This window comes from Haemaphysalis longicornis, unplaced genomic scaffold (genome assembly GCF_048455015.1).
Source record: "Haemaphysalis longicornis isolate Haplotype H1 unplaced genomic scaffold, Haemaphysalis longicornis Haplotype H1 scaffold_4, whole genome shotgun sequence".
In the NCBI taxonomy this organism is placed as follows: Eukaryota; Metazoa; Arthropoda; class Arachnida; order Ixodida; family Ixodidae; genus Haemaphysalis; species Haemaphysalis longicornis.
The window spans coordinates 133,219,731-133,233,493 of record NW_027526361.1 but is presented as its reverse complement, the minus strand read 5'-3'; the positions used below and the strand labels follow the sequence as shown (position 1 = coordinate 133,233,493).

General features: G+C 49.5%; 1 protein-coding gene across 1 annotated transcript; it reads right to left on the bottom strand.

Moving 5' to 3' along the window:
- Window positions 1–3,074: 3,074 nt before the first annotated feature.
- On the bottom strand, window positions 3,075–9,166 carry LOC144180016 (uncharacterized). Its single transcript, XM_077708424.1, has 4 exons — window positions 9,157–9,166; window positions 8,756–8,829; window positions 7,297–7,655; window positions 3,075–4,922 (listed from the first exon to the last, which is right to left on the bottom strand). The coding sequence occupies exons 1-4, from the start codon at window positions 9,164–9,166 to the stop codon at window positions 3,215–3,217; spliced, it is 2,151 nt and encodes a 716-aa protein (XP_077564550.1). The 3' UTR covers window positions 3,075–3,214.
- Between the last annotated feature and the right edge of the window lie 4,597 nt (window positions 9,167–13,763).

Sequence of the window (13,763 nt, the reverse complement as noted above, 5' to 3'; positions counted from 1 at the left end):
GTGTGTGTGTGTGTGTGTGTGTGTGTGTGTGTGTGTGTGTGTGTGTGTGTGTGTGTGTGTGTGTGTGTGTGTGTGTGTGTGTGTGTGTGTGTGTGTGTGTGTGTGTGTGTGTGTGTGTGTGTGTAGGGGTGGGAAGTGGGGGGCGAAAAAGCCAAAACATCGGTGTGTGGAGATCTCAGAGCACGCTAACGATTCCCATGAGAGTCAAAATTAAGCCTTAGACCGCAGTGTACGGTGCACCACATAGCCCATGCGCAACTTCCAAACGTTGCGCCCGAAACTGTAAAGCTAGAGAAGAAGTAAAAGAACAAGGTCGTATCCGCACAAGGGCAGTCAGCATACGCAAAAGTAAGGGTGTTTTCAGGCATTTCGTCATGAAACGAGCAGTTATATCCAGTAAGGCAATTGGGTGTCGCTGTATAAGCAAAATTATTTCCTTACATCGTAGATGGAAAATTCCTTCCACGACCTGCCCGTGTTCGCCGATTCCGCGTGCCAAATCCAAATTTGTTATTGCTTGTTTGGTTATTTTGTTTGGACGCCACTGGACAGGCTGGCGCTGTATTTAATCCCCATTACCCCGCTGCATACGCGTTTGCTCGGCCTGCCATCGTTGTTATCTCGTCTTTCTCTCGGTCCGTTGGGCTCTGTCTTTGCCGATTTACACTGAGGAAAGTGCACACCTTCTGTTGCATCGGCCGTGTGCTCAAATACGTTTTTAAAGCGTAATCGTTACTTTGCTAGGCTGGAGAAAGCGCGCACCCTACCGGCGCCCACCGAAACCGCGTCCACCTGGATATCGTCTGCAAAGAACTGTCCACAGCTTCTTTACCTTTGCTAACGGGTTCCATGGCACTCCACGTGCTTGATAGCGCAAGTACATCCGAAAGATTAGGAAGAAAATAAATATTGAGCGAGTTTCCTGCTATTCATGGAACAGAAAAAATTAACACGAAGAAACCCTTTGCGCGCAATGCTTCACAAAGTGCATCAAAAGAAAAAGGAAAAGCAGAAAGAAGCACTCGGCGTGCGGTTAGTTACAGTTGTGTTAATTTCCCTTGGCTTACGACGCATAGCGCAAATAAAACAACAACAACAACAAAAAACAGCGTGCGTCGGAAATTTAACGCACATTCAGCTTCTGAGGCAGTGTAGGTCAGCAACATGAGCAGTGATTCTTGAGAGAGTAGCTACAGTAAGTGTGATGCTGCGGTTGTCGGTTATAACAAGGTCGAGAACTGGGCCAGCTGCTATACATTCATAATGATTGGACGGCGGAAACTTAACGCGGCGGGAGGAGGACACAACACGAGCACTCTTCTTGTGCCGCTCTCTTGTCTCGTTAAGTTTGCACTTTTCCGTCATAATGATCGTAGTTTTTAGTCGACTTAGGCTAGGCTCGGATATGAAAATAGCCAAAAGAAACACATTTGCGAAAGAAACTGATGTAAGATCATGCAATATCTTTGCATCGTACTTCCAGTGAACACATCGTACGCGATGCTATTTGTGGCGTACAGTTGAGCAAGCCCAGCAGGCGCACAGTAAAGGCAATTTGTTTTCAACAGTTTCCAGTCATCGGGTGCGGGGGAAGTGGCTCGAAAGGTATCCCGAAGGCGACTGGTTCTCAATGCAAGCATTCACCTAAGACGGCTGGCATACTCAACTTTGTCATTTGTTGGGCTTATAAGCCACCCCGACGGAGTTTTTGCAAACGTGGCGCTCCAGTTATGGGGAAAACACCGCAGCGCCGCTGAAAAGGTTGACGTGGATTAGTGCTTTCTTCGCTGAAAAACAGTTTACCGCAAGAATGACGCCTCTTCGCACAGAATGGCGCTGTTTGGATGTTTGTACAAATTCCAGCCTCCCCTGTGAACTTTTGCGCGTGCATAGACGAGCTTCCCGTCGAAAGAAAGCTCCTCGACGTAAAGTGAAGTCAACAAGGTTTCCGCGTGTTCAAATGCACAACCATGCTTGAAAATAAAGAACGGTAGTCGAGCACGCGCATGTGGTAGACGTTTGGTTCACTTGTGTACGTTGGCGCTTGCATAGCTAAGAAACGGGGTTGCTGGCCGGTATTGTCGTTGCTCGCCTGTATTGTTCCGAGGATGATGTGGTGAAACCTTATGGTTGCCGCCTGAGACACCGTGGGACTATGTGCCTGCGCCATGCCGGCTATGCGTCCAGCGCTGAGAGGGAACGAAGAGGAAGACGAGGATTTGTCTCTCGCTCGAATTGCGGCCTCCTTGCTGGACTGGTGACTCTTCCCACTCGGACTGGTTTTCCTGTAAATACCTGCTAATACACCAGTATTCCTTGCGCCTTCCTCGTAACAGTATTATAAGCAGAGATCGGTGCAATCGGCATTGATTGGTACGACCGCTACATTCTAGGGGAGCAGTCGCAGGCCCTACTGCGACCAAAGTGAAGACGGCGAGTTTGGGAATTACACTTAGCCCCACCTGACGGAGCGCGCCTTCCCTAGACTGCATTTTTTTGCCACGCTGGCTTCCATTATCGCCAGCAGCGATGGGCAGGTCGCTATCTATAAAGCCGGCCGTGATTCCTACAACATGGACCGCTACATGCCCACAAGACTAATCTGTACAGAATGATGCTGCTAACTGGTGGAATAGGCTTTCTTGTACATTTAAGCTCTACTGTTCGATGCCTTTAGCGGTCTTCATTAAGGTTGTTTGCGGAAGCAAAGCTTTTGTAATCGAGACACCCAATTCAGGAATCGATCAAGGCACGTGTTAACAGTTACTTTAGGCAAAGCTACTATATATAGAACTAAAAGGAAACGACGCCGGGAGACTGTGTAGCCGTGTGAGTTCATAGATATGATTCCCTAACACTGACATGTTGCTCTTCGCTTTCAAAACAAACATGAGAGACACGGAAAAAAACGCTGATCTATTAATTATACACGTCACATAAAAGTAAAATATTTAAAAAAAACTGAAATTCAAAGAAAGATTAGAATTGCTAAAACACAATATTACGCCTGCAAGATTGCGAAATGTCGGCGTCAAGAAATTCTTTGTGGGGTTAAACAAGAACTTTCTCGAGAAACAAGAAACATTTTTCACTCTTCAAGCTGTAGTGCCATGGTGACATGGGTCATTAGAGGTTCACAGGTGTCGTCCGGTATTACATCCCTTACGTGAGATTAATCCCACATAGGCAACAGTTTCGAATCCAGTAAGTTGGCCTATTCGCTGGCGGCGGGGCAGTAATTTCCGACGTGCATGGCCATGCTACTGTCACAAGCGAACTCACGACTGAAGTCCTTGGAGGCTTTCAGGGGCTCATTACACTTGTCCTTGGCGCCTGGAGATCCGCACTGCGTATAACACAAGAGGACAAAAAACACCTGCTGCTCCGTCAGTGCATGACGGCCACCAAGCCCTAGGCGCAAATTCTCACTGGCTCGTAGGAACTGCCTGAACAATGTTTCTACGGACAGTGTTTTTAGCGCGACACTTAGTTCCACCTTGTCGACCGTTGCACTGTCACTGTGGTAGACGCACGGTGGCTTTGAAGAAAGCTCAAGTCGTGTGTCGTTTTCCAACGTGTTCACAGCTCGAAGCAGAACTTGGGTGAAAGCTTCAGCAATCTCGCCTCCCAGGGCACCGTATTTCATCACAGACGGCGCGTCGATGTCGTACACAGGGACCTCGAACGCATTGAGAAGGAACTCAAACTCGCTGTCACTGAGGTAGTAATCACGAGCACCGTTTGTGTCAATGAACTGAGGTATTCCCGTATCTTCGCTCGCAAGACGGGCACCCTTAGTGGCGTGCTGTATGTTGGAGATGACTGAAGACCCCATATCGCGGAAGTGTCGGAAAAGCTCGTCCAGGTGCGCCTCGGTTGATTCGCTGAACAGTCGGAGGGTGGCTGACCCTTCTTCAGTGTCAGTTGTGTTTGGCGCAGATAGGACTGAAGCCAGCCGGTTCCACGGCGGCGGGGTGCTTCTCAGCGTCTCCCTAAGTGACCGCCGCAGGGTTCGGACAAGCGCAGAAACGTCCCTACACGCGGGTGGCTCGAGCTGGTCGCGAATGTAGCCCGCATAGAAAGACAACCCCATGTATTTATGGGTGAGCTTGGCGCAGAAATTCTGTTGCCCGAGCTTCGCTTCACCGTCTGTCATGTAGTAGTAATGTACGAGATCTTTTCTGGAGAGGAGCGAAAACGCTTGTACGGTATTCCAGCCGACGTAGTAGGCCATTTTTATCTCGCCCAGGCTCGAAACCAAGTTGAAGAATTCGTTGAAGAACTCCACATTTCTAATCGTAAACGCGAATCTTGTTCCCGGCGTAATATTGAAGCGCTTGCTGGTAGTTTGCTCCCAAACAGGCTTTGGAATCACTCCTGCCCTTGTTTTCGTCAAAAGGTCGTCAAGGCTAAGGTCTTTCAACGTAGTATAGTGAGTCGACTCAAGCGGTTGGCGGATCTTCGCAACCACGTCCTCCTCAAGAGCCGTCAACTCCTCGTAAGGAACCAAGCGGCCGACGTTCCGCTTGAACGCGTTCACCATCAAGTTGAAGTAATCGCGGTGATGTGACGGGGTATACTCGCTCAGCATGTTGTCCCTACGATTCAAGGCATCTCGATATTCGTAAGATAACTTCGCCGTGAAATTTCCTGGATGTCGCGTCCGGATGTCCAGGATCGGGCCCCAGTTCAAGGCAGCGGACAGTGAGAAGATCGTGGAGAGAAGACTGGATGTATTGCCTTCTTCAGGCCACGAGACTCCGAACTCAAGAAGTTTGTTCTTGACATTTTCGATGTCGTCGTTCGTTCCGCTGAAGATACCCGCGCAGGCCTTATAGAACGCCGCTGCTTTTTCTACCGCAGTCTGGTTATCCATTTCTGTGTTAGTCTGGATATTTCTGGAGATGACCTTTCCCAAGAACCTGCGCAAAATTGAACCCTTCACGTTAGGAAAGGGACAATGTATTTTCAAGCACTGAGCGTAGCACAAAGCTCACAGGCTTACATCAACATGGTTGTTTAGTTCTTCCAAATTCCCAGCCTTCAAAGTGCTAGCACGCTCTCTGCCTGCAACCGCACGAGCAGGAAGGAGTTCTGTTCTTTTTGTGCTTGCTTTCATTTTGCCTTACGTCGGCAGATTAGAATGCGCCGCTTTTGGCGGTCACTTTTCTCGCTTACTATCGCAAAAACCAGCTCAACGATCATTCCTAACTAAATGCACGCGGGGGCTGCCGGTCATTTACACAGATTTTGCCCCAAATGTACTCGCAGTTTCATTTGCGCTAAGCAATGGCGAAATGCATGACAAGCGCCAGCAGTTCAGGAGTTTCGAACAGTTATGAGCAAACAAACTGCCTGTTTTTCGAAGACTCTGTTTGGGACCGTTAGCCGTAACGCCGTTACGCCGTGGGCCTCTGTTTGGGTCCGTTACGTCGCTACGCCGTCTGATTGCGACGGTGGCAAGACGCTAGCGTGGCAGCGAACGAGCTGCTACGGCAAGGCGAGACCCTGAAGTGCTCTGCACTCGAAAGGTAAAAAGTATGCGAGCTGTCCCAGGAGAAGGCGCGCGAGTACTGCGAAGGCGCGAAAATTGAAACCATTGAACAAACCTTTGTTCAATTCATCAAGAGAGGAGTGAAGCGAGGAGGGGAAGAGCACGAGGGGTGGCAGCAAAGGGAAGAGGACGGCGCCACAGCCCCTCTGCTGAATCACTGCTCCGAACTTGACACATTTCACGTGGAGTGGAACTGCTTTATTTTTTTATGCCCATTGCGCATGAACGCGTCGCTCTTTCCGTGCTGCGCCTACGCACAAAAAGCTTATAGTGAACTGGATGGCGTAGGGTGTCTTTTCGGTGCACTTTTGCTTAAGTTTAGAGCGGAAACTCTACTACGCCATGCCTCGCAAAGTCATTCATCGCGTCGCAATGACCTTCCGTCCCCGGAGCATGTGGGGAAGGTGTGGCGTGACGCCGGGTGATTTGATGGGGAGAGGCGCCATAGGTGCACTCGCTAGAAGTCTCGCCGCTGCAGTACCACGGGACAGCGCGAGGACTTCACGGCTGCTTCGCCGTCGCTTGGTCGCTCAGTCTCGCCATAGATTGCGTGCTGGGGGAGACATCTAGGCTTGCGTTTCAGCATATAAACTACAGAATAAAGCCAATCATCTAGTTGCCCAACTTTGATGAAATGCTATGTGCACTTTTTTCGCAAAAACCAAGCCAAACAGGCCAAACAGAGCGATCAACTTTATTGCCCGTTAAATCGAGAAGTTCAGAAATGTTTTGCAGGCATTATTGTCGCTGCCTTTGTAAACGGTAGGCCTCGCCTAAATTGACAAGAGCATGTTCATCTTCCAGACAAGAAATATGGGCAGGCTGGTACACGTCGCACTTGTATTTCTAATTTTTTGGCTGCCTGATTTCGCTGAACGTGTTTACGTTACGCCATAGCATTGTTTAAAAACAAGCATCCACACACGATGTAACTAGGTGAAAAGGGACAACTAGCACAGCTGCATACATTTTGTTTTAACGTAGCCAGTCATTCAAACGATTTCCTGTTAGCTCGATACGCTTCTACATGCAAGGCAGAAGAATTCCGTTAGTGACCATCGCCACTCGAAATATTAAGGGCTCGTTCTAACACGCCCGTGCTTCCTCGTGGAATAGTTAGGCCGTCGTGCACGGTTCGCTATACCTGACCCGTGCAGAGCAGGTGGTTTTTATGTTTAATTTATTTGCCAGGATTTAAAGATTGAACCTCCGTATGCGTGCACCTATTGCTACTGTTTTTATCTCTCTAGATGCACCTTGACAACGCATAAAGTTTCAGCTTCCTAAGACAGCTGAAGAAAAGCGCTGGGCCTCTTCGTTCCGATTTAGACTAGATGAAAGTTGGTGGTTGCCTGAGTATTTAGCACCATTCGTTGAACCCAAATACCAGTGATTTCTTAACAAGGTGCATAATTTCATTCCTGTGGTCCCCTAGACCATGTTATAAATTTCACTTTCATCAATTCGTAAATTCAAGTGATAAATTCTCCCGAAAAGTCGATTCTGCCGAAGGCTCAGGCTTGGTTTATGTCCCCAGAAATACCTGAAGTAACGACACCCTCCAGTTGTGTTTCACTTAAAAAGATTTCTTCCACGGCACCTGAATCTTCCCAGGAGAACAGAGTAATCTCTAAGGCTAGAAACTTTCACCAGCGGAACCGCATTGAAAAAAAAATTAACAGTGCTCGATCTGGTGGTGCATCAAGCGGCCACGAGCACGTGGCAACGAGTGGACGTCTCACCGGGTCGTCATGTCAGCCTTGACGGAGACCGGCATGGTGCGCTCCCACCCCTCGCAGACGTAGCCGTGGAAATCTTCGCACGGGTGCACCGATCGGCTGAGTGTGGCGTTGAGCAGGTGGGCGTAGTGTTCGCACAGGTGGCTGTCGCACAGGGGCGTCTCTCGCAGGCCCAGGTAGATGGCGGCCGTCGCGGTCAACAGGACGATCGCCACAATCGGGACCACTAGCACGATGCACTGCCACCTTTTAAACGGCAGGGGCGTCGCTTTGAGTGTCGTATGACGAGGTGAAGGCGAGTTGGTCCGAGGGCTCGGCAGGAGCTCGTGAAGGCCCCTGGCATCCAGGTCCGCCTCCGTGGCCTGGCCCAGAAATGGACGAACCGAATAATTACACGAGTTGTGCTAAGGCGTTCCGCTGCTGAGCCGAAGGGCGCGAGTTTGGTCCCGGCCCCAGTGGCTGTTTTTCAGATCCAGGGGAAAAGCGAAAACACCCGTGTGTCGAGAGTGCGGCGCACGTTAGAGATTCCTCGGGAGGTCGAGATTAATCCGGAGCCCTGCAATCCGGCGTGCCTCATAGCACGTGTGCAGCTTCGGCACGTTCAGGCGAGCTCACCAGTTAACATGCGTATGACACTTCATGACCCACGGGCTTCAAAACCATCGTGCACCAATACAAAAAAATTTACAAATGCATAGGAATCTTCAGAATGGCCTATTTTGCGCATTTTTAAACATATGTGACTCCTGTACTAAAAGAAATACACAAAACTCTCATTTTCTAGACAGCTAGCCCCCGCCACACTACCTACATGTCAGAGGATCGTCTCCCCAAACTCGGCATACATAATACACTAAACGAACAACTCCAACCACAGCGCTCCCCGTGTTTTCAGATGCTCACACTGACGCCTGTGGGAGTCCTTCAGGACATAGGACGCAACAGCTTTTTCAAACCCCAGCAAGCACCACAACGTGTTCCTCTTAGCATGCGTCAAAGTCCATCCTACCCCTAAGCACATGCCTACCACCGAGGCCGCCGCGATTCCGGGGGAGGCTTGGGAAACGAAACAGCGCAGACCTTTGTACTCCGCACAGAGAGAGAGAGAGAGAGAGAGAGAGAGAGAGAGAGAGAGAGAGAGAGAGAGAGAGAGAGAGAGAGAGAGAGAGAAAACTTTAATCACAGTTGAAGTGAGCATATTTGTGGTCGGGGTCTTCAGTCCAAGACTCCGTTGGTACGGCCGGCTGTCATCGCCCTTTCCGGACATCGCGCAACATACGGAACAAGCGCGCACAGTCCTCATATTTCTCGACTGAAGTGAGTGAATAGCAATCGAACCCTCCAGTGAAAACTTACCCGTAGCAACGGCTGATGTGCTTGTCTCACCCACGCCACCACTGCCCACCAGCAACAACCATACTTGCCCATCATAACGAACTCATAACCAGCCTTCTACCTGTACCAAGTCGGCCTCGCTCTTCCCCAAGCTATCCAGATCATACAGCACCTCTCCGAAGACTTCGAGATCTCTATTACCTAGACACCAGGGCGCACCGGATTTGTGAGGCATGAAGAGGCCTAAGCCACAGCCCACGACCCGGACACTCCAAACGGCAAGCTAAAGTCTAAACGGATAAGACCACCCTTCGCAGCAGGCCATCCCCTCGACAATACCAATGCTTTGTTCTTCAATGCTTTGAAGGAGTCTGACCAAGAACGTTACACTCCTTCCCAAACCACACTCTTACCAACCATCGAGCGTGCACTTACGGCGACAGGAAACAGAGGCATACTACAACTAACCATCGTGTCCCTCTCTCTCTCTCTCTCCCTCTAAAGTGTGACAGCCCACTTCAAACTTACCACCTTGCATATTCCTATCCCGACCACCATCACCAAATCTCCTACCAATCATTTGCGCGGTGGGATTGTGTGCTGCCCAGCTCGGCGCAGGAGCGTCAACTCGCCCTGGTACAATGAGCCACGGATGCAGTGCCGGACCGTGGAATCCTGGACATTGGATGCTAACCACACCGCTTCCCCTACCGCAAGCTGAATAAAGAACGTGTTCACCACTACCTCCCAAGATACTAACATTGAAAGGAATAGGCATGTAATGACAAATGCCAGGAACAAATGGGAAAGAAAAACATAGTGAGGTAAGTATTGCGCTATCACGATTTTATCATGCTGGGTATTTACGCCTTAGCTGTTGAGATCTATTTGTTCAAAGATAACCGTTGGTCATTAACGGTAACAGAGTGGATCCCTAGAGAATGCAAGCGCGGCAGATGGCGGCAGAAAGTTAGATGGGCAGTTGAGATCAGGAAGTTTGCGGGGATAAATTGGTCGCAGTTAGCACAAGACCGGGATCATTGGAGATCTATGGGAGTAGCCTTTTTCCTGTAGTGGACGTAGATAGGCTGGTGATGATGATGATTATGAGTTCAGAGATTGTGCCTGTCGACAGTCCCGTGTCACTCACATAGTGAATTCGACGGTGTTTCTACATCTCTTCAACCCTGCATGCCGCTCTTTAGCGACATGCATTTCAGCTACCGGGGGGCGTGTGTAACCAACAACAGAGGACCAGACAGCTGACGAAGCGGTACGGAAATTCGGTAGGGAAGGTGGGTGATTCACAACTGTCAAAAAGAGGTAAAAGCAGCAGACACGATTAATTGGGTACAGAGAATGGAAGGGAAAAAACCCTAGAGACTTTCAGAACAGAGAAACTAGATATCAGTCAGGAAGGTTTCTAAGGCAATACGCGAGGATGTGTATTTCTCTTTGAAGCACCGGCGGGGTGTCTGAGAACATGGGAATACACGGCTAACTACAGGCAACACGATGGAACTTGTGTATGCTGCGGCAGGGATCTGGAGACCGTAGAGCATTTTGTCATAGGCTGCACAGAGATACGACAGCGGCGGGGCGATGGGGAGACGACGGTGACGGAGGCTTTGGGATTTGGTGTGAGGGTGATCCTCATGCAATTTCAGGGCCACAGAGGTGACGAAGAGGCAGCTGGAGGGGTGGTGGAAGATACGTAGTGAAGAGAGTGGGGCGCAGGATGCGGAATATAGTGAAATAGAATTTAGAACAGAAAGGGGGGGGGGCGGGGTGGGATAAGCATGTGTGCAAGAGCAGAAGGAATGGGGGAAGCGATGGGAGTAAAGGCCAACTGCACTCAAATTTTCGACAACGTAAAAATAATGTCACCTAATAGTAAACACACAGAAAGTGCTAAATGCATAATACTATATTTCAAACATGAACGCGAGCGACGCAAACGGCTCAGGACATTGGCGTTTTCGGAACTGAAACTGAACAGAAAAGGAGGCCATTACCGGTGGCCGGAAGTGACGTACGTGATGGAACGGAAGCGGCCGCGCCAGAACCGGCGGCCGCTCAGAGCCGCCTTCAAATGCGCGTGGTAGAGTCGCGTTTCGCGCTGTTATTTCCACGGAAGACCTCCCACTAACGTTGCCCAGGATAATGAAGTTAGGCGCAATTCCGACATCGCGTTCCTATCAATCGAAATGATGCAGAACGTACGACAGTTATTTTTCCATCAGAAAAATTGGCCGCGTACCTGCTCCTTTTCTTGCAAATGTCGTCAAAAGACGATAGTCTTTATCGACTTTTGACAAGTAAATGCCTCCCTTCGCTTTCCCGCTCACCTCTCATGTTGTTCCTCTTGCGTCGCGCTCCTCCGAAGATAAAGACGCCACAGGTTTGCTTAAATCATTTTAAATTTCCCGCGTTCCACTGCTCCAAACCGGGTGTCTCGGTGCCAACGCTGCGGCAAGGCGATGACGCGCGTGAACCGAGGCGGCCTACTTCAACGTTTACAGAACCGAGTTTCCCTACTCCACGTGCCTTGCAACCAGAACGTGGAACTTATCTAGTGGAACCTTCCGTAACTGTTGCCGGTTGATTTCTTAAAATGGCGCCAGAAGCTATAGTGGCGCGGGCGACAGCAGGCGACGGCAGAGGGAATTTTGTTTTCTGCAGTTAATGAAGTACTTAATTTCGCAAAAGTCAAGAATGTATGATTTTTTATAAAGGAACACTGCAAATATCACTTCTGTAATAATTTGTTGTCTTATATTTGCGTAATGTATTGTTCTTCTTCAACAATGTTGACAAGTATGAACGTTACACCGGAGTTGGACGGGTAGATTTAGCTGTGACTATATAACATTATTGCGCAGGCATTGCTTTACTTTGGCCGGGTGGCTGAATCGAGTCACGGAAAGACAGACATACAGGCAGACCAAAATTTCTGGGTTTAAGTAGCCCAAGAAAGAATATATCGTCTTTAATAACTGCCGTTGCAGCAATCCTTGGCATTGCGAGTAAAAAAGCGGGGCCTAATTTACAAAGCTTGTTGCTCGTACGATATCGAAAAGCAGCTCTGATTAGCCGGCGCCTCGGCTGCCACATCGCTCTCTTTGAAGGGAGTAAAGCCGCACGCGGGTGGAGATCAATCGCTATTTTTACTATACATTACGTGCAAACAGCTTCGTGAATATCAGCGCAGTATTTTTTGCGTTGCTGCTCAGCGAAAATCGAATTTTAAAAGGCATCAAAAACTATAAACCAGCTGCAACAGCTAAATGATCCACTAAACACGAAAAATGTTACCTATCCACCGATGTTTTCAACTTTCTCCAAAGACATGTGAAGTTGCAAACATTTTGCTTTCAAGAAAACTAAATTTAGAGCTCTACAAAAGTAAATACTTCATTTTGGAATTGAAAAAAAATCGAGTTTATAGTTTATGGCAGGAGCAGTTCTGTTAGCTATCACACTTCGCGAGACGACGGCCGATATTTGTGCGGATGTATTTGTTACCACGGCTAAGGCTGATATTGGTTCACTTTGCTAGTGATGCAAAATTCGCACAGGTGTTTGTACCCTCCTGTACAACAGCTCTACTTAGGTCGCAAAACCTTGGACAGGTCTAAGGGATGATGGTTGAGTTGGCCCAGGCCAAATATTGCAAATATTGGACGCGGAAGTGCAAGTGGTCAAGCGTTTATCAAAGATCCTTTTTTTCTGTGATAGATGCAATAAGAATGACAAATGCAAGGCAAGTGTGCGTGTCGCGCTAGCATTTTTCAGTAGAAATATTATTTAAGTAAAAAGAGTTTCGCTAGTTCTAGAGCGTTCGTAAGCGCGCGTACAGTTCGTAGGCTTCTAATATCTTTTATTGCGCTGAAAAAAAGGCGGATGTGGCTGCCTATGCGGTTAGTTTGAAACATGTGATGGCAAAGGCGGTACATCATGGTGATGTAGCAGAGAACCCCCGGGCGAACGCGTCCCTGCGACCGGCGGAGCGCCGTGCAAGTCGACGGCAACGTTTTTAGATAATCTAAAAACGTTGGTCGACGGAGAAGCGCGAGCTCCGCGGGACAGGTTGCCCAACCTCCGTCACGGGCCGCTGGGAACTTGTTTCGGCGACTCTCCGCCAGGTGCAAACGTCGTCTGCACGGAGCTACTTCAAACGACGGTACCTAGTGCGCTGTGTGCTTACGAAGCTTAGAATTTCGCCAAGGTGATTTTAAGAGCTTAGACTGCTTATTTGTATCAAATTTGGACAAAGAAAAATTTGAGTGCAGTTGGCCTTTAAAACCGGGGGGAGGGGGGCTAACCCATTAGGCTAGTTAAGGGTAGGGCGAATAAATAGAATAACACAGGCAAGTCAGTTTCTAACAACCGATGTCCCGATACAAAGGGAGGGCCTCTAATCCTCATCATCATCACCGGGCTCACCTTTCGAAGGGAGCCTATTTCGTTACTAGCTGTACGAGGAGACGCCATGGAATGCATCGTCAACCCTGCGTTGGCGTTTGGAAGGGGTATACAAAACGACACCGGAGCGTTGGTCTTTGGACGGGATGTCGGCGATTGCGCTGCCACTGGGTCCCCTGGTAAGTGCTCTGGAGCCTGCAACTCCACGTTCGCCATCGGAGAGGATGCCGTAGATCGCAACGCGCCTTTGACCATCGGAGGGGATGCCGTAGACGGCAACGTGCGTTCGGTCATCGGAGGGGATGGCGAAGACGGCGACGCAGGTTCGGCCATCGAAGGAGAGTCCGGAGATGACAAGGTGGGGTTGGCCCTTGCCGGAGATGTCGGAGATGGCGGCTCCATCTTGGTCCTTGTTTGGGACGCCGCAGACGGCAAAGCCACGCTGGCCCTGGTATGGGACGTCCGCGACGGCCGAACTGTGTTCTCCCTTGCGTGCACGGCCTCCTGGGCAGCGACAACAGCGTGAAACATTTTTTGGTAACAGTGGTCGTGAACACTCGTAATCAGAGATTTCCTTCACTAAACAAAGACAAGCTGACGCAAAAGCCCTTCACCCTTACCTGGCCACCCTTACCTGGCCTAACTGCACCCAAGGTTCCCCTCATTGTTTTGCACCTCGAATACCTGGACGAGCTTAGGGTTGTTGGGTG

Excerpts from the sequence above, each read along its gene's own strand:
- LOC144180016 (XM_077708424.1), bottom strand. Across the intron at positions 7,656-8,755 it reads GGAAGAGCGAGGCCGACTTG|GCCACGGAGGCGGACCTGGA; the intron begins GTACAGGTAGAA and ends TTTCTGGGCCAG. Across the intron at positions 4,923-7,296 it reads AAGGCTGACATGACGACCCG|GTTCTTGGGAAAGGTCATCT; the intron begins GTGAGACGTCCA and ends AATTTTGCGCAG.